The sequence below is a fragment of the Lygodium microphyllum genome, chromosome 8, assembly GCF_053477565.2.
Source record: "Lygodium microphyllum isolate KBCC chromosome 8, Lygodium_microphyllum_v1.1.10, whole genome shotgun sequence".
Taxonomy (NCBI): domain Eukaryota; kingdom Viridiplantae; phylum Streptophyta; class Polypodiopsida; order Schizaeales; family Lygodiaceae; genus Lygodium; species Lygodium microphyllum.
In genome coordinates, this window is record NC_141142.1 from 74153429 (window position 1) to 74172684 (window position 19256).

Below are 19256 nucleotides of genomic sequence, written 5' to 3' on the forward strand. Positions count from 1 at the left end.
GGGTGCTTCAAGGACTATTGAATGTTGAAATGACAAGGTTTTTTTGGTTGATTTTTGTTGTTTTTAAGGACTGAATAGCTGATTTTTTATGGATTTTGAATTGTGTTTAGTAGTTTTGGAAGTGTTTGAGAGTGTTTTGGATGAGTTTGATTATGTTTTGAAATCTCATTATGTTTTTCAATGGAGATATGAGGCTCTGTGATGTTTAGATAGGTTTTGTTGATGTTGTGATTGGTTCTGATAGCTTCTATTTAGCTTTTGTTTTGTTCTATTTTTCTTCTGTATGAAGCATGCAGTAATGATTGATGAAGGTTGAGGTTGTTTGAAATATCATTGAATGGTTTCTAATAGTTTGGAATGATTATAGTATGAGTTATGTGGTTCTGATGTTTTTTGTTCACCTTCTATAACTCTTTGTTGAGCTCCTCTGGAGCCTTTGTTCCTATTCTATTCTGTTATGTATGCCTCTGTAAGTGTTCTATGGAATGTATATGAGGCTTTGGGAAATTTTTCTAGCCTTGGAAAGAGGTGAATGTAAGTTCAAAAGAGCTCAAGGAAGTGGAAGAAGTAGGTACTGAAGACTCAAGAGAAGATTGGAGTGAAGTGACAGTGATGAGCTATGAAGAGTCACTGTATTGACTTTGGTGACCTTTCATATCAGATGCACCTTTTGGAAGGGGCATCCATAACCAAAGAAGGATTATTATGAGTGAGTATTGAGTATTGTAGTAAGGAGATGATGTAGTATTGATTGAGAGTGTTATAATATTTGAGATACATTCTCGACTTTCTTTTATACTTAAAAGATATATGGTGAATATTATGCTGGCACGCAGAGAGAGAACATATGAGAGAAAAGAAAGAGAGAGAGAGAGATATATATATATATATATATATATATATATATATATATATATATATATATATATATATATATATATAGAGAGAGAGAGAGAGAGAGAGAGATTGACAACACACTAGGGACCCAAAACCTCCTATCTACCTCAAGCTCTGGTTTGGGGATGAAACCCTTACTTCGATGCTCGATTCGAGGCGCATAAGCACTCAAACTTGAATCTGTTGGTCCCAGCAATGGAACCAAGATATAGTGGCGATCAACTGCCAAGACCCAAGGACCGCTTATTATTTCAAGCAAGTACTAATGGCTACCTCTCACATACCCAATGCGTTATTCCTCTCTATGAGTGTAGTGAGCTTACCTTGATGCCAGATTGAGTTTCTTCCTCTCTCAAGCACTCCTATACCTCCATGATTCATGATGCAAGCTCAAGCATCCTCAAGCCTCTTCCTCCAAGCTCCATCCTCTATAGCCATGTGCAAGAGAAGAGAAGAGAATAGAAGAGAAGAGAAGAGAAGAGAAGAGAAGAGAAGAGAAGAGAGGAGAGGAGAGGAGAGGAGAGGAGAGGAGAGGAGAAGAGAAGAGAAGAGAAGAGAGGAGAAGGTGGAGAACTTCACCTCCAAGATCCCTCACTCTCACAAGCTCACTCCCTCACACTCCCTCCCTCAAGCACTCACAAGCAAGCAAGAGAAGAGAAGGAGAGAAGAAGAAGAGTCCACTTTGCCACACACCAAAGAATGAGCTCTCATTCACTTTTTGAACTTTATATACAAAGCCCTAATTCCATTTGGGCGGTCATCCCCTTTTTACATGGCCGGTCATAACCTAGGCCCATTTTCCATCATCCTCCTATCTTCCTAGTTTCCCTCCTAATGCCCATCTACATTTACAATTTTCACCCGACGCTTTTAAAATAAATCGTTGTGTGCCTTGTGCTCTTTTGCAAAAGTATTGACCTCTACTTTTTCTTGAGCGCCTCTCCTTCATTTAGGTATTTTTCACACTTCTTGTGTTTCCCGATTTTTCTTGGCATGCCTTCGTTTTCCATTCCGCTTTTACCTTGGCTTTGTCTTCTGCTTTAGATTTTCTATGTTTTCCACCTTGTTCTTTTGAGGATTAACACATGGCCAAGTCCAAAGGCTACAATATGGACACATGCTTTGCATGCAGCTAAAAAGAGAAAAGTTACTGATAGTGAAATGTCTCATGCAGGGCAAGACATTGGTGACATAACTGGTTGGGAATCGCCGGTAGATGCATATTCAGCAAAAGGGCAAAACACAGATGCACTTGTGGAAGAGAAATAGAAGAGAGATGAAGATCATGTAAGGATATCTAAGGAAGTGATAAAAATAAGTGTGGATTTTCCTAAAGCTATAAATCAACAACCTCTTGAGTATATTATGGAAGAGGTTGGACAGGAGCAGAAATAGGATAGCAAGCAAGAGGGCAAACAATTGGGATATAAGTTGCAATCTGATATTGATACAACCACTAATACCTTGGAAGATCTTGTACTGGAATGTTCAGCTATTGAACTTATAGATTTTCTTAATGCATCTAAAGAGGTTTACGAAGATCATGTTTTATTTGATGTAAGGACTCAAACAGAGATTGGCAACTTGTTGAATGCACATGATTTGCAGGATGATAAAGTTATTATTTCTGAGACAGTTCATGAGCTCGAGGATATACCTTTAAAGGATAGATGTGATGCTCCACAAATGAAAATTTTTTCGGATGCTTTATCAGAGGCCTTGATAGTCAATTCTAAGATGCTTCAAGATATGGATGTTGCTTCACTATTTTTGGTGATGGTGAGAATGTGTTGGGTGCAAGTGAGGCTCAATTTATGTTTGATGTGGTACACACTTGTTAGTATAATCAGAATTCCATACACTCAACTTTGAAAGAGTAGGCATGTTGCTATGTATTTGTTGATGGGTTCATTGATAGCATGTATATGGAGATTCAATATCCTCTAGTGTATGATGCGCACCCAAGGCCTTATGACCCTAGAGGGGGTACTAGGTATGGCTCAAGAGTTATACAAATGTCGAGTATTTTGATCTATGATCCAGGGGGATACCTTATTTTATGTATGATGAGCAACAAGTTGATACTATGGGTGTTGATGCAGGTGGTGCATTGGTGGCACATACCGAAGGATGTGCAGGTTCAGAGGGGGTGGATGTCATGCCACTACATGGACACAATGTGAAAAAATTTGGAGTGCATCATCATCCGACTTTCTTATTGATCTAGAGATTCAATGTGATTTGAGTCATTAGTGCTAGTGTCAATGGCATGGATGGTCCAAAAATACTAGATTTTTGGATAATTTTAACCTATTTTTAATATTTTGGATATTATTTCTTATAAATATCTTAAAAAGCTAGAAAAACTCCTAGAATAGGGTGGCATGCAAAAAAGTAAGTTACTTTTTTAGCCTGTTTTTGGATTTTTCGTAAAAAAGAAAGATGCGTGGAATCGTGCGGGTTGCAATTGCAGTTGACAAGCTGAAAACAACACTTTGAACTGAAAGAAGAAGGAGTGACCTACGAGATTCTTAATCAAGTGTCTTGGGGTTTTACCCCCCTTTCAGAGCCAACAGAGCCATCATATTTACATTTCGAGTAGCAGAGAAGAAGGTTTTTTTTTCTTAATGCACGTTTTTGGTCTACGAGGGAGCTTTAAGAGATCTAATACTTGGAGATTGCTTCTGAATAGTGCCAGAGAAGGGATTTTAGGTTCTATCAATACATATTGATTCGATTCATTGTGCTTTGTCTTTGTCATGTTTACCTCTTATCTATTCTTTTTCTTCTCTTCCATCTCCTATCTCTACTTCCTTCTATCTTTGACTTGGGGAAGTTACTATATGTATATCCTCTACATCACGTGCGTTCAAGACCTATTTATAAATATCATTATTTGTGAATTTTTACTGAATAAAGCATAACCCTTTTCTATTCAGTCTGTAAATAACCCCTTTACATTACACCCTTCTGTATGTAAAAAATGTATAAAAATTGTATTTTAAAAATACCTTATTTTGAACCCATGTGATGCACACATATATTCATGAGTAACTTACCTGAGATATTTGATCCCTGGTGGATACGACCTTTCGACAAAAACCCCTCCGACACTATAACGGAAGGTATGAGTCATCCCCACAAGGATCAACATGCAAGATTGGGTGTTCGAATTTGACAATTGAGGTCTCTATACATCAACTAGCTCCATCAGAGGTGTCCCACAATGGCTTCTTGTCCGCCTAGAGTGATCGTAGTTATCCTTGGTTCATGAAGTGCAATGCTTTTTTCCAGTAATAACTGGTTAGGATTTACGGAACTCTCACACAACCGTTGCACCTTTTCCCCCTAAGATAATTTCCTGATCAGGGTGTTAAGACCTGTTGACCCTAGATAAGTCAACGCTCAGCTCTACCTAAATTTTCCTAATTAATGTTTTATTCAATCTCTTGAGAAAAGCTCCCAACTTATCGGGACCACCCATCCGTGTAGGACAAATCCATTAGAGGGATCTCATCCACCTGCTTCCCACAAATGGTTTTCTTTAGTTTTCTAATTACCTATCACATTAAGTTATGGCATATAAAAGCAGCTTCGTTAACTAACCCGTTATCACTGGTTTCTTTGTGCAGCAAAACACAAAGATAGAGAAAATAATATTTTGGCAAAATACATTTATTTATTATTTTACAAAGTTGTTTATAATGATTTTTTCCTTCTATCTACGTAGAAGATAAACCTCAGTTCACCGAAAAATCCCTTCTATCTGCGTAGAAGAAAAGAAACCCTCCAAGATTTTCGTCCCTTCACTAATACTACCGAGGACTCCAAGATCCCATCCTGATTCATGTGAGAGTCATGCAATTCCTAGGAGCAATCAAGAGGTTTATGGCCAAAGCCCCCTTAGCACTCCCGCCTCCTCCTACCTAATAGATTCCTCATCGAGTGACCTCTCGTCGTCGGGGCTGGTCCAAAGCTCCTCGCGGTGGTACACAACAATTCCCCTTGGAGCATGGTTTCGCGTCTAGCCATGGGGAAGGCATAGCGTGATCTTTCCTCTTATTATCTTGATTATATAGTTACAGTCAGATCTAACTACTGCAAGCACAATCAATCTTTCTTGTGTAACTATCAATGTGTGCACAAATAAAAAAGAAACAACAAGTGTTTTTAGCATAGGAAGCAGCCCCACCCAAATCATCCCCATACGACCATATTGCTAAGTGAAATGCTGGTGAAATTTTTTTGGACAACTACCAACTCTCCCTAAACTACCACATCAATATTTCTTGACATCCGATGGCTCTGCAAGGTCGCAAAAATTCAAAAAGCACATTTGAAGCAAGGGAAGCAAGAAACACAACCGAGGGAGAAAATGACACAATAGGAATTGGTGAGACCCCTATCATAGCAAACTTGAGAGAGATAACATCTCCTCAGTTTGAAAAAAATTAATATTTTATAAGCTTATGACTTTATTTGACTTTAAACGATTGTAAATGCATTCTAATGAAAATACATATGAACTGTCACTTAGGAAAAAACCTAGGTAATATAATAATTTAATATTCAATAAAAAGACTCTTTCATTTAGAAAATGATTATATGTCTATCATTAAGAAAATATTTTACTTATAGTTAATTTCACGATATTTATTGTTATTTAGTTAAAGATACATGTGATCATAATAACAAAAAAATGGTAAATATTGTTAGGGAATGGAATATTTTATAATTTTACCTAAAAATGAATATATTTATTTTATTTTGCTAATGATAAATAAATATATATAAATTTTATAATAATTTATGGAAAATTATTTAGATAATATCATGAAATAATCAATGCATTAAATCAATGGAAAATTGTATAGGAAAATATATACTAGATACGTATAAACTAGGTACATGAAAATATAATTGGATGTCTAAAGTATAAAAGAAAAATTACACTTGTAATTTTTGCATTGCTTGAAATAAAATATTAAAAAATAGCATTATACTTAGAATATAGCTAAATGAAAATTGATCTTTCTAAATAATGTTGAAAGTTTGATAAATGGTTAGATATTATCTATTAAGCCATTGAATATGAGTAGAATAAAATAAAAATTATTTTCTTGTTGAAAACACACACGAAGTTAATATTAATGATTATATTAGCGAGAGTGTCAATACCACGAGTTGACCCACGTATGAATCAACAAGAAAACCTAACCTAAAATATCAAGAATATTGAAGCAAAAAAAATTATGAAATACGCAACAACCCTGAAACTATGAGTATCGAGAAATTAAATAAATATTGGAAGTCTGCATATAGGGCTTGTTGGACATTGATAAGAATTTGTCAATACAAATTCTAAAGTCTAAATAGACTTGGAAAAGCATTTGAAATCCTGCTAAGCACAGGTTAGGCAGGGTAGTGCATGAATTGCCTACCATAGGTATAAATGCCCATATTATCTTAGGGCGAAAATACCAAATTTTTTATAAGGATAAAAATAGACTTCTCATAATTAAATCAGATTCGTGAAATAACTTGCGGATCCCAAAAAAGAGATGCAAGTAGGAAGCAAAACCCTAAGAATAAGATAAGACCTTAAAAGAGAAACCCTAGGGATAGAGAAAATGAAAATGAGTTAGAAGTTTAGCAAGAGGGGATCAAAATGTCCTCTACCTGATGTTTGAGAAGGCCTATCTCTCTCCCATACTCTCTTAACTCTCCAATTTCCACAATGTGATGGCTTACACACACACACACACACACACATAGAGTCGACATGAAGGGGGAGGGGGGGTATTTTTCTCTTTCAAGGCTCAAAGCTTCAATGGATAAGAAAAGTAGTGAAAACTTTCCATCATCAAGAGGTCTTCCTTCTATCTTTTTTTATGAAGGAGAGGGGGTGTATTTATAAGCACGATGCAGTTGATTGATTCATTTGGCTACTTGTTAAGAGCCAATTGAGATTTATTAGATATTCATTTTGATTGCTTACCTATTGTATGGTGGCATGGGAATGATTAATTAATGCTCTCTCTCTCTCCAAATGTAAAAAAGTCATGTATTTTGGTCTATTTTTTAAAAAACGTACTTTTTTTCTTCAAAACGACTACTTCTAGTGGTTTTTGGTCTAGTTACTTCATGACTTATCTAGTATATAAAGTCATGTCATACTCCTTGATACTTTACTCAATATCATGCTCGTTCTTGCGCGTTCTTCGTCTACTCATTGAGGCTTTTGCGAATTGTCTTGCGGCTATGAAATCAATGCGATCCTCGGCGCATTAAATGGAATCGGGAATGCCAAATCAAATATAATGCAGAAAACATTATATGATCAAGCCGTCATAATATTATTAACAAGATGTCTTTGCTTTTTATTGGTTGGGATCATTGAGGCATTTTCTCATGTCAGATTGCAGAATTGAGTAAGTGTTGTAATGAAAGAAGCTGAGGGGAGAGAGAAAGAGAGCTGAGGAGAGAGAAAGGGAACAAGAAGAAGAAGGAAGAAGACTAGAAGAGGAGAGAGAAAGAGAGAAAGAGGAGAGAAAGGAGAAGGAAGCCATGGAAGCTAGAGATGAAGGTGAAGAGTGTGATCTTGATAATAACTGGTTGCCCTAATCTGGGGCACTTATACCTTAAATACCCGGGTGAGTGTGACGGGGTGTCTAAACCCTAGTCAGTGTGTATCCCGCTTGTTACAATCCATCCCCACTCGAAAGGTTTTTGACCTTAAAAACAAGGAGAAACACAGGGGAGTGATGGGTGGGCTAAGGGAGGGTTGCCGAGTACTACTCAGAGCCCTTTGACAATGAAGAATAGGTGTGGAGAGACTAGGGACAACATGCAGTCCTGGACCAGTCGGTTGAAGTAAACTGATCATAACTTTTGATAGGTAGCTCTAAATGGGGTGTACTATATGTCGAAATGGAGCTTATGACGAGTACTTTTAGCCTATGCAGAATGCACATGCATTGGATTTGAGTAAGTACAAAATTGTTCTAAAACAGTGTGCAATCTGCAGGCGGGAAGTGGGCAATTTGGGTCATGACCGGCTAGTCTTCCAACCGTTGGGGTGCACGAAGGTAGGGAAATTCATCGAGGATGGTTGCTGGGTGCCAAGAGGCTTCTTCCAAGGGTAGGCCTTGCCATTTGATAAGGTATTCTTTGATGGATCGGGATCGTAAGTGCTTATCTCGCTGCCCAATGATTGCTTCATGAACATATTGAGTGATGCTCTCTTCATCGATGGGGGGAAGTTCTTCCACATAGTCCACTGAGGAGCCTACAAAGGGTTTCAGTTGACTGACATGAAACACATTGTGGATTTTGGTGGTAGGGGGAAGTTCTAAGCGGTAGGCCAAGTCGCCAACTCTCTTATGGGCCATAGAAGCGGTGGGCTAGCTTGTTACTACTGCCCTCTTTGAGAGTGGAGTAGCGGGACTTAAGCACTTGAAAAAAGGACCAATTCCCCTTCTTGGAATTCCAAATGCCTGCGTCTTTCATTAGCATAGAGTTTCATGTGTGTTTGGGCCTTCTGAAGATTCATTTTACATTGCTGAAGTAAACCTTGCATGCGATCCAATTCAGCTTGACTTTGATGATTGATCTTATCCGTAAACAAGACTGTAGGAAGGGGAACCTTATACCCATATAAGGCCTCAAAAGGGGAAACTCCAATGCTAGAGTGTGTGGAGTTATTATATGCAAACTCAGCCAAGTGAAGCCACGTATCCCAACTGTGTTGTACATCATGGCAAAAGTGTCTCAAGTATGTCTCAAGCCATTTGTTCACTCTCTCAGTTTGGCCATCAATCCGAGGGTGGTATGCAGTGGATGGAGCAAGCTTGGTCCCCATGGAGGTGAAAACTGTCTACCAGAAGTTGCTCATAAACTTTGCATCCCGATCATGTACTATGACTTGTGGTAAGCCATGCAACTTGAAGACATTTTCCATGAATTGAGTGGCCACCTGAGAGGCAATATATTGGACCTTAGTGGGGATAAAGTGGGCAGCTTTGGTGAGACGATCAACTACACATAGATACTGTTCCACCCTTTCTTAGTCACGGGAAGGCCGGTGATAAAGTCCATTGTGATGTGAGTCCATTTCTGTCAGGGATGGGGAGAGGCTGCAACAGGCCAACGGGCCTGAGCGTACTATCCTTGTTCTATTGGCACGAAACACATTTGGTCACAAAGTCCTTGACGTCCCTCCATAAGCCTTTCCAATGAAAGCTCTTGGCAATCCTGTCATATGTTTTGAAAACACCCAAGTGACCTGCAGTGGGGCAAGAATGCATTTCTTCCATAATCTTCTACGTGAAGGGGGAAGTGTGTGGGATGACAATCTTGCCATGGGACCAAATAAGGCCATGCTTGAGCTGATATTGGGAGTTTTCAACCATAACCCCATGTTGTAATTTCTGAAATATGTGGCTGAAATGGTCATCTAACAAGTAAGCCTCCTGGAGCTCTTCAACCCAATCACTGTGTAATTCTGAGATGGATGACACTCTGCATTCCCACATTCGAAAGAGAGAATCAGCCACAATTTTATCCTTGCCCTACGTGTGTGAAATGTCAAAGTCATAGTTTTGTAAGGTTGCCACCCATCGCCTTTGCTTAGGAGTCAAAGTAGACTGAGTCAAGAAGTATTGGAGGACTCGGTGATCGCTTTTCACTTGGAAGCAGCTGCCATACAAATAGTGGTGCCATTTCTTGATGGCATGGAGGATGGCCAACATCTCTTGGTCATATACATTCATTTGCGTCTCATTCTCATCAAGCTTGCAACTTTCAAATGCAAGCACACCATGATCTTGCAACAATACTGCACCAATACCCCGGCCACTAGCATCACAATGAATGGTAAAGAGCTTAAAGAAGTCGGGGCAAACAAGGATGGGGACTGAAGTAAGCACGTCCTTTAACTATTTGAAGCTATAATCTGCAGTGGCATCCCAAAAGAATGACTCTTTTTTTAAGCAATCAGTCAAAGGTGCTACAATGGTGGCATAGTGCTTAATAAAGCGTTTGTAGAATGAAGAGAGACCAAGAAAGCCACGCAAGGAGGTGGTGGTGGAAGGAGTGGGCCAATCCTTAACACATTGCACCTTTTTGGGGTCAGCCTATATACCATTTTTTCTCACAATGTGTCCCAAGTACTCCACAGATGTTTGCATGAATATACATTTGCTCTCCTTAGCAAAGAGTCGATACTCTCTCAATATGTCAAACACCCTCCGAACGTGTGTCAAGTGCTCCATAGATGACTTGCTGTAAATGAGGATGTCATCAAAAAAAAAAGCACAAACTTGAACAAAAAGGGCTATAGGATTTTGTTCATGAGGCTTTGAAAGGTGGCAGGGGTGTTAGTCAACCCAAAAGGCATCACAAGAAAATGGTAAAGTCTACGATCTGTCCGGAAGGCCATTTTGACCTCATCTCCTACCTGCATACGAATCTGATGGTAGCCAAAGCGCAAGTCAATCTTAGTGAAAAAGCATGCCCCTTTTAACTTGTCCAGCAAATCATCAATCCGTGGAATGGGGTAGCGGTTCTTCACTGTAATCTTGTTCAAATCTCTGTAGTCAATACACATGCGAAAGGAGCCATCTTTCTTTTTGACTAAGAGGACAGGGGATGCATAGGGGGAAGAACTCGGTTCGATGAAACCCATCTCCAACAACTCCTTGATTTGCTTTGCAACCTCTTCACACTCACAATTAGAGAGTCTATAGGGGGGTTTGTTTACTGGCTTGGAATGGGGCTCTAGGTCAAGTGGGTGGTCCACTTGTCTCTTGGGAGGGAGGGAGGTAGGCATCTGAAATAAGTCATTGTATTCCTCAAGTAAGGCCTGCAAGGCAGAGTCATATGATACTGTGGAGGGATGATCAGAATTGTCCTTATTTAATTGCAAAATAAAGATCTGTGATTTCTTAAACTCCCGTTTGAGTTGCTTTGCTATAATGAGCTGAAAATCAGCATGGTCTCGAACTTCCTCTAGGTGGATAGGCTGTCCATGCATCATAAACTCCATGTAAAGCTGAGAGAAGTCCATAGCAATTTTTCCCAATTGTTTCAGTCAATCATAGCCCAAGTCAACATCAATGGGGCCCATATCTAGGGCAATCAGATCAACCAGTGCCACATAATTTTCAGCCAAGCATAAAGGAACTGCGGGACATACATGTGTGCTGATTTCTTCTTCTCCGTTTGCTACTTGGACCTTCAAGGGGTGGTGTAATGCCATAGGAATACATTTCAACCGATCAATGACTGATTTATTGACAAAACTGTGCGTGCTACCGCTTTATTGACAAAATTGTGCGTGCTTCCGCTATCCACAAGGATAAAAACATGCTTCCCATTGATACTGCCTTGAATGCGAAGGGTACTGGGGCTACGCGAACCTGTCCAAGCATCCAAGGAGATCGAGCAAAGGGAAGTGGGAGGTGGATGGGCTGTTAAATCAAGTATCTGTGAGGATGCACCGCTCGGGTCAAAGGGAAACCAATCCTCTAGGTCATAGAACTGCTCATGATCAACATCCTCCATGGGCTCAGTCTGGTCAATGGCCAGGTCATCCTCCTCATTGTGCCAATCTTCCATGACATACATGTTATGAACTTTGACCTTAGCTGGCTTGTAGGGGCATTTGGAGGCATGATCAGCAGTGTACTTATCTCCACATTTAAAGCATAGGCCCTTTTCTTTCCGTTCCTTGACAACATCTGAGGAGATGAACCGTTGACTACTGGATCCATGGGAGGGTGATGCAGTGGACTATTTATTTTCAGCATACCGATTTTCAGCCATAGAGCTCGATGCTGTCCCAAAAGTGCCCGTTTTTCTTTCAGCATGGAAGGAGGGGTAAGTGGGTACTTTGGGGTTGTTATTAGGCATAGAAGAGCCTCGAAAACCACCTCCGTATGGGGCTGATCGTGAAGGAATGCGGGGAGGTTCGACACCTTGCTGAAAATGCTCATTCTTATGGTACTTTCTTGCATATCTCTCAGCCAGTTCGATTGCATCAAATAGTGTAATGGGTTTTTGGGCCATGACATCAATTGATAGACTCGGTTCCAACCCATAGATGTACTTGTGCAATTTAGCATCGTCACTGATGCTTTCCATATACATGGTCAAGTTCATGAATTGATTGGTGTAGTCACGTACAGTGAGGTTATGTTGGTCAAGAGTGTACCATCTTCTTGCCAACCGTTCTTTTTCCACAAGGAACACAAAAACTTGGACCATATGCATTTTGAAATCTTCCCAATCAATGAACTGCTGATTCTCCCGATTGATATAGTGCCACCAAGTGTGGGCAAGGCCTTCGAAGTGGAGAGAAGCAAAAGGTATTTTTTGCTCATCAGTGCGGGGGTAGTTGTTGAAGTAGGACTCCAACTTGGATGTCCATTCTTCCAGGTCAGATAGTGAGGGAGATTGCCCATTATACTTTGTGAGAATGACCTTGTCACGCAAATCATAGGGGCCATGCTGCCCATGAAATCCTTGTTGTCCATGCATCTCATGGTGGCCATACATGCCCTGCTATCCATACATCCCTTGTGGTGCATTTATCCCATGTTGTCCATTATAGCCATGCTTTCCATGATTGCCAGGCTGGCCATTTGTACCATATTGTCCTTGATGGGGCTGATTCATATGTGGCGCATGGGGGCTCCTAGGTAGAGTGGGTGAAATTCGACCCAAGGTAGGGGAAGGCCTCAAGTGAATGTTGCCGGCATGGTGGACAGGGGAATTCAATAGGGGCTCATCATGCATGTGAGAGGGTTCCCCGATCTCATAAGTAGAAGGGGAAATTCCCTTAGTGCCAAGTATACCCTGTGGTCCATGCGACGGTTCCTGATGTGGAGGGCGTCTAGACTCATGTCTAGAGTCATTGGTCTTCTCTTGGGATGAAGCGGTCGCTAACTAAGCAACAAGAGTAGTGAGCTGTTCCAAGGTCTGTTGGGTCTTTGAGTTTGAGATGGCCATGTGCTCAATCGCTTCATCAAACTTAGACATCATCTGGCGGTGGTTGGTGACCATATCATTGTGGCGTTCCATATGATGGAGCTCATGTTGACAGAGGGTGTGATTAAGAAGGGTATGCGGGTCCATTTCAGGCATGTCCTCCTATATATCACCATGGTAATCTTGCATTGAGCTTGGTACCTCATTCATGGAGGTCCGGGAGTCTCTAATCTCCCTCTGGAGTTCCTCTTGGGCCTTGCTTTTGCCTTTCTGGCCAGCCATCTGGATGCAGTCCACAGGACCTGCTATCAGTAAAAAGGGCATAACTCTTAGTAGAAAACTCCGATTGTTGAGATTTTGGGCTCAAGTCGGAGGGGACGAGGGCCTCTTCGAGATGAGCTATTAACCTTTATGACATAAAATGATCATAATTTTCTGTAGGGGTTTTACAGTGGCTATCCTGGAGCGGTCTGCAACGTGTCCATAGTGACCCTAGTGCACAAAAATGGGCATAACTTTCACATCGTAACTCCGATTGGGGAGATTTTTGATTCAAACCAGAGGGGACAAAGCCCTCTTCGAGATGAGCTATAGGGTTTACCCACACATTTAGGAAATAATTTTATGAAATTGGATCTTTGTGACAGTCTTGCAGGACTGTGACCAAAAACACTGTCTATCCCTTAGTGCCAATGTCTGACATGGATAGAGCATAGACCAAGGGGCCTGATCTGACATCTCAATAGCATCTTGAGCATACTGAACATAATCCCGAGCATCATTGCATACCCATCAACTCTGCCATTCATACATAAGTACATTCACTGCCATACATCTCCATTGACTACATGTACCTCAAGTGGCATACATAGGTGTCATTGTGGGGTATTCAAGAGGGATCATTGGGGTAGGGAAGTGTGGTTTATGGAAGTACGTGCACCTCAAATAATTATTGGGCTCCGGATCATCGGGAGGTGGGCAAAGTCCCCCCCGAACCGCCGGGTTGTGCACCCCTTCAGGGTCTTAAGTGGTAAGGGAGGGTCACCTCTCTTTTGTCTTACCACCTCGCCTGGCATCAACATTTTTCCTTAGCCGAAGTATACATGGTATACATTTTTAATTAGCAATCAGCATGAGATGCATTGGAAAGAAGACATTGGGCCTTTTCATGAGATACAAGGAATGATGAGGGTTGGGGTAGGGGTTACCTTGGCAGTCCAGTGACTCACTGGTTGCTACTTACCCAATTTACAATGGCTAATATTCTTCAAAGATCATAAGACAAAGTAGGGGTTAATGTCAACCATTACAATGAAATCTCGAGAAGAGATATGAAGCTTGTATGCAATCTTGAATCTCTCCAACTATGGATTAAGCTCAGCAACTGGCTAAATTGAGAGATTAAGATTAGAGTGGCATACCTCTTTAATGCTTGCGATGACCGTTGAAAGCCCGAATCATCATGATGCCGCTAGCTCCATTGATGAAGTCCGGTTGTTGGTTGGGCATCATCCGTGAAAGAGTGCTTCAACCTTCGAGTGCTCTTGCTGATGAAGAAGGTTCCCAAGCTTATCCCCAAGCATGAGCTTCAAGAACGAGAAGCTTCAAGTGAAGCTTTCATGGCTACCCGCAAAGCTCCCATGCATGCTGAGCTCAATGGCTTACTCCGGGCAAGAGGAATCCTTCACGGGCTGAAGGGGTTGTGGGGTTGAGCTCTCCATGTCAAAAGAAGGTTTAGTTAGGAGAATCCATGACTGCCCCAAACTATTTCAAACAGTCCCAGCTGTTGTCCACCATGGGAGCTGATTCCCGGAAGCAAGGATGCCAAAGGGGAAAGACCAAGGAGCTAGAGCAATGCCCTGGAGTGGCAGGGAGGGGAGGGCAACAAGGGGGGAAGTGGCAGGAGGGCTGGGGGGAGCAGGAAAGCCAGTGCAAAATGCGCCGCAAATTGCGGGGCTATCCTATAGGCCTCCTGAGCAGCAAATCCCCCTAGTCCACCTCTTGATCAGGAGCTTGGGGGGTCAGGAAAGAGGTCCCGGGGCTGGTTGATGTCAGGGAGCACCTTCAGGTCAGGTTTCTTGGGGTTTTTTAGGACTGGCAGCTGGCAAGAGGAGAGAGAAAGAGGACTGAGGAAAAAAGTGACTGAGGTTTTGCCCTCCAACTCCTGGGACTCTAAACTTGGCCTAGAACCCTTAAAATTTGCATGAAAAGAAGTGACAACCTGCTATTTTAACCGTTTTATCTCCAGATATGTCTGAGTCTCCAGCCATAGCTCCTGCTTGCTCCAAAAGGCTAAAGTTAACTGCAGTCCTTCTTGTTGTACCTATACCTGTAAGCTAAGTAACTAGGGTTTTTGGGATTTGAAACGGGAGAAAAGGGAAAGAGGAAAAGGACCAAAGCCTGAAGCTATGATACCACTTGTAATGAAAGAAGCTGAGGGGAGAGAGAAAGAGAGCTGAGGAGAGAGAAAGGAAACAAGAAGAAGGAAGAAGACTAGAAGAGGAGAGAGAAAGAGAAAAGAGGAGAGAAATGAGAAAGAATCCAAGGAAGCTGGAGATGAAGGTGAAGAGTGTGATCTTGATAATAACTGGTTGCCCTAATCTGGGGCTCTTACACCTTAGATACCCTGATCAATGCGACGGGGTGTCTAAACCCTAGTCAGTGTGTATCCCCCTTGTTACAAGTGCGAGACTCGATATCAAGAAAATTATGTGCGATCACTTATATGATAGCTTGACGAGGAATTTTTTAAAACGCCTTAAGCTGGGATTCTTTTCTTGATATGAAGCTCTGTGGTAGGAATATTACACTAAAATAGTGGCAAATAGTCCTTTAGAAAAAAATCATTAATAATAGTTTGTGTTATTTGTATAGCATGTCCCCTTTGAGATAGATATCCAACACTTGAATAGCCTAATCCTTCAAGGCTCTAATCCACCATGGTTCTTATCTATAATTGAAATTTCCAATCTCATGGGGTTTTATCTCCACTGCACACTCATTATAGTACTAGTTCCTATATCACTGTAGAAATCCATATTCATGAATTTTGGAACCTCTCAATTCCAATATTTCCATTGTTGAAAAAGTAGGATCTAGATAACATATACACGGGTATTGCAAAACCGTAGTATAATGTGACCTATCATTGGAAAGTTCTTTGATAATGAAATCTATTGAGCTACTACACATAAAATTTGGAGTGTTGGTATTCACGTCATGATGATAATATTTTTTGATGAAGTCCAAAACATTTAGGAACTTTACAAATTCACCAATATAGTGTGATAGCAGCAAACCTTTCCACTCTCAATGACCTCTTGCACGAAGTCTCGATCAATGCACTAAGTGAACTTTGCTCTTGGTGAGAGACCATTGTCAAAGACCTAGGAATAGGCATAGTACTTGATCCCAACAACAAAACATTCATTTTTCTATAAAAAATGGCCTTTGCAAGTTGAAAATGACCTATTTTTAAGAAAAAAGGACCTAATAAAGCTTTGGTCTTCAATATTGTGAACAATCATTTTTTTATTTTTATTCCCTTGCACACATAGCCATTCTATGGGATAGGGATCTTGCTTATGTGTGGCTCAAATCATTCAAGATCTTTGTCTCATAAATGTGTATGAGTAATTTAATTTTATTTGGACAATTAAACCAATGAGTTGATAACTAAAGTAACGCAAAGTTAATCAATTAGAATGATCACACCTAGAACCTGGACTAGCTTGTCATTTAAGACTTACAATTAGTGGATCTTAAAAGTGCAAGTGACATTAAGATTGACTCTATAGTCTCAATTTGTGGATTTCCCCAGAGCTTGTACGATAGATTGATTGACTATGCTAACCTTGGCTTCTATACCGATGATTCCTCCTCTCTCCAAGTTCATCTCTTACAGCTCCCAGAGTTTGGGTTTGGACTTAGGCTTGGGACTATGATATCTAGATGCTTTGGTAATGTTGCACATGCTTGTGTTTTTTCTACTTCCACTCTATCTGTGTTCAAAAGGTCTCCAAAAAAACACATTTTCTTGTAGTAATATTCCCAATGCAATTGTCACATTTATTGAGACCAAGGTTGGAATGATACCCAAGCCTACTTCTTTGAATTGAAAGTATGAAAGCCTACAAGGATTGTAAGAGATACAATGATCGAACAAGTCAAGTGCACGAATGCCTCCCACTATCTCTTGCGCTTGAAGTTCTCAACTTGTGCTTCATTGATCTGCATCGCTTCCAAGTGATGTTTTAGATCATGATACTTAGTTACGATGATAGTGGTTTCTTTTTTTGTTTAAGAAAAGGCACTATGAAAGCGATTTCTACACTAGAAGCAACTCTGATTCCAAGTTTTCTACACATCTAGATCTCTTCTCTCCTCCTCATGTGGCTTTGGCATTGTCAAACGATGAAGAGATAGATCAAGAGAGAAGATGGTGATTGAAATGGTTAGCCTTCTTTTTAGTTATAGTTGGAGAGGAGATGGTATGTTTTAAAGAGAAGAAATCAGTTAGCCTATTTTCGTGGGCACTTAGTTGGCACATGCTTAGGCTAACCATATTTCAAATGTCTCTTCTAAGATGATTATTGTTTAGACACTTGAAAAGATGTCCGATGTTTCTCCTTAGATGCAATATTACTCGAAAGGTGTACTATCATGTTAGAATAAACCACATTTTTCATATGAAACCCACATTCTAACATATAAAAGTTTTGGATCGCAACTCCAACTCGTTAAAATCGATGCATCTTTTGCGTGCACATAGTTCTGGATAAGAACTCTAAAATCCGAAGCGTCAAACCGTTTGCAAGTTTCGATTTTTTGCAATTTATTTGGCATTAAGCCTCGGTTCTTGTGAGCGGTGCGACTCTCTCCCTCTCTCAAAATTGGGGGCAAGCGATTGCAAAGAGAAGAACCACTGGTGCATTACTTGATTGATGATCATACATGTCGACAATCATCAGCCTGGATGCATCATTAATTAAGCCCCGCCACAAACTATAGGACGTAACGTCCTGGGCGCAACTGAGTTAACCTGAGAAAGAAAAGAAGGGAAAGAAGCCTTATATATAGCATAGGCGCTGGGGCTGCCTGGACCATCAGCTGCGCCCCGGCAACTAGCTGTCGTCGTAGGTATTCAACGTATGCTGCACAAGCAGGGGAAAACAAGCTGTCGTGAGTCGGGCTGGTACTGATCATGATGCAGCACGATTCAGGTAAAAATCGAGTACTGGCCATGGAAGTCGACGTGAAATAAAAGTAGAGCTGTATCAAACAAAGGACAGCTGGAAGCAAGCACGATCTACATATAGTTTAGATATTACTTGCGGCAGTTCTGGGTGGTGCTGAAGGAGTAAGGGAAGGCGACACCGCAGGCGGCGGGGAGCGCGGTGACGGAAGAGGGCTTGGGCTTGAAGGACTTAGCGGCCGCAATCAAGCAGCTGCAGATCTGCTGGCGGGCTTGCTGGCTGTTGGCCATGCCATTCAACGCCTTCACTCCCTTGCAGCACGCCGACCCAGATGCTGGCTTCGCCCCCCCTTGGCTTAGAAAGCCCGCACAAGGTGCCAGGCCTTTCATCACCTGCATCAATATATATACATGCTCGACATTATATGTCATTCAGTGCACACAGAAGTATGCTTACCCATCCTGAGTTACGATTCCTATGAAACACAAGTTATAAATGTGATGCGAGTCGAATAGAGAAAATCACTGCTACAACATCCACGCGGATACTTTCGCGAGCCAGGACTCACATCGTTGCAAGATACTGCTTGCACTGTAGTCGTCCTGGTGTTTGCACCCATGATCATCATCAGCATCGCCACTACGAATCCGAGCAAGCGGATCAGACGCTGAGCAGCTGAATACTGCATGGTGCCTATTGGAGGGACACACACACCCTCACACACAAACACACACACACACACACTCTCTCTGTCTCTCTCTCTCAAAAGAGCGCGCTAGGTAGTAATCCTCTGTAGTCGAGCTGCCTGAGCCGAGTCTCACTTATATACTGACACTGCACCATAGAAACGATGTGAGAATGAGAAGATGAATGCCCCCTCCGACGCCGCGCCCTCACCGAAAAGTTTCCATGCCGTATTAGGCAAGGATCATCGGCGCGCTCAAGCCTCTCGTGGAGTTTTGGGTAATGGGGAGAGGAGAGAGAGAGAGAGAGTCTACACCCGCACAGCGCGCTCTTACTACCACTACTAACCGCCGGTCCGCCGCTCTAGCCTTGGAGTTGGAGAGAGAGAGAGAGAGAGAGAGAGAGAGTCTACGCACAACGCGCTCTAGCCTTTTGTGGAGAGAGAGAGATGTCAGGTTAACGCGCTTCCAACACAGCGCCATTTCTACCACT

The 19256-nt window shown here is 41.4% G+C and overlaps 1 protein-coding gene across 1 annotated transcript; it reads right to left on the reverse strand.

Annotated features, from left to right (window-relative positions):
• Positions 1–17791: 17791 nt before the first annotated feature.
• On the reverse strand, positions 17792–18878 carry LOC148032455 (non-specific lipid-transfer protein 1-like). The gene is made up of 3 exons (XM_087684096.1): positions 18649–18878; positions 18216–18472; positions 17792–18038 (listed from the first exon to the last, which is right to left on the reverse strand). Exons 1-3 carry the CDS (start codon positions 18766–18768, stop codon positions 18029–18031), a joined length of 387 nt encoding a protein of 128 aa, XP_087540222.1. The 5' UTR covers positions 18769–18878; the 3' UTR covers positions 17792–18028.
• Positions 18879–19256: the final 378 nt, after the last annotated feature.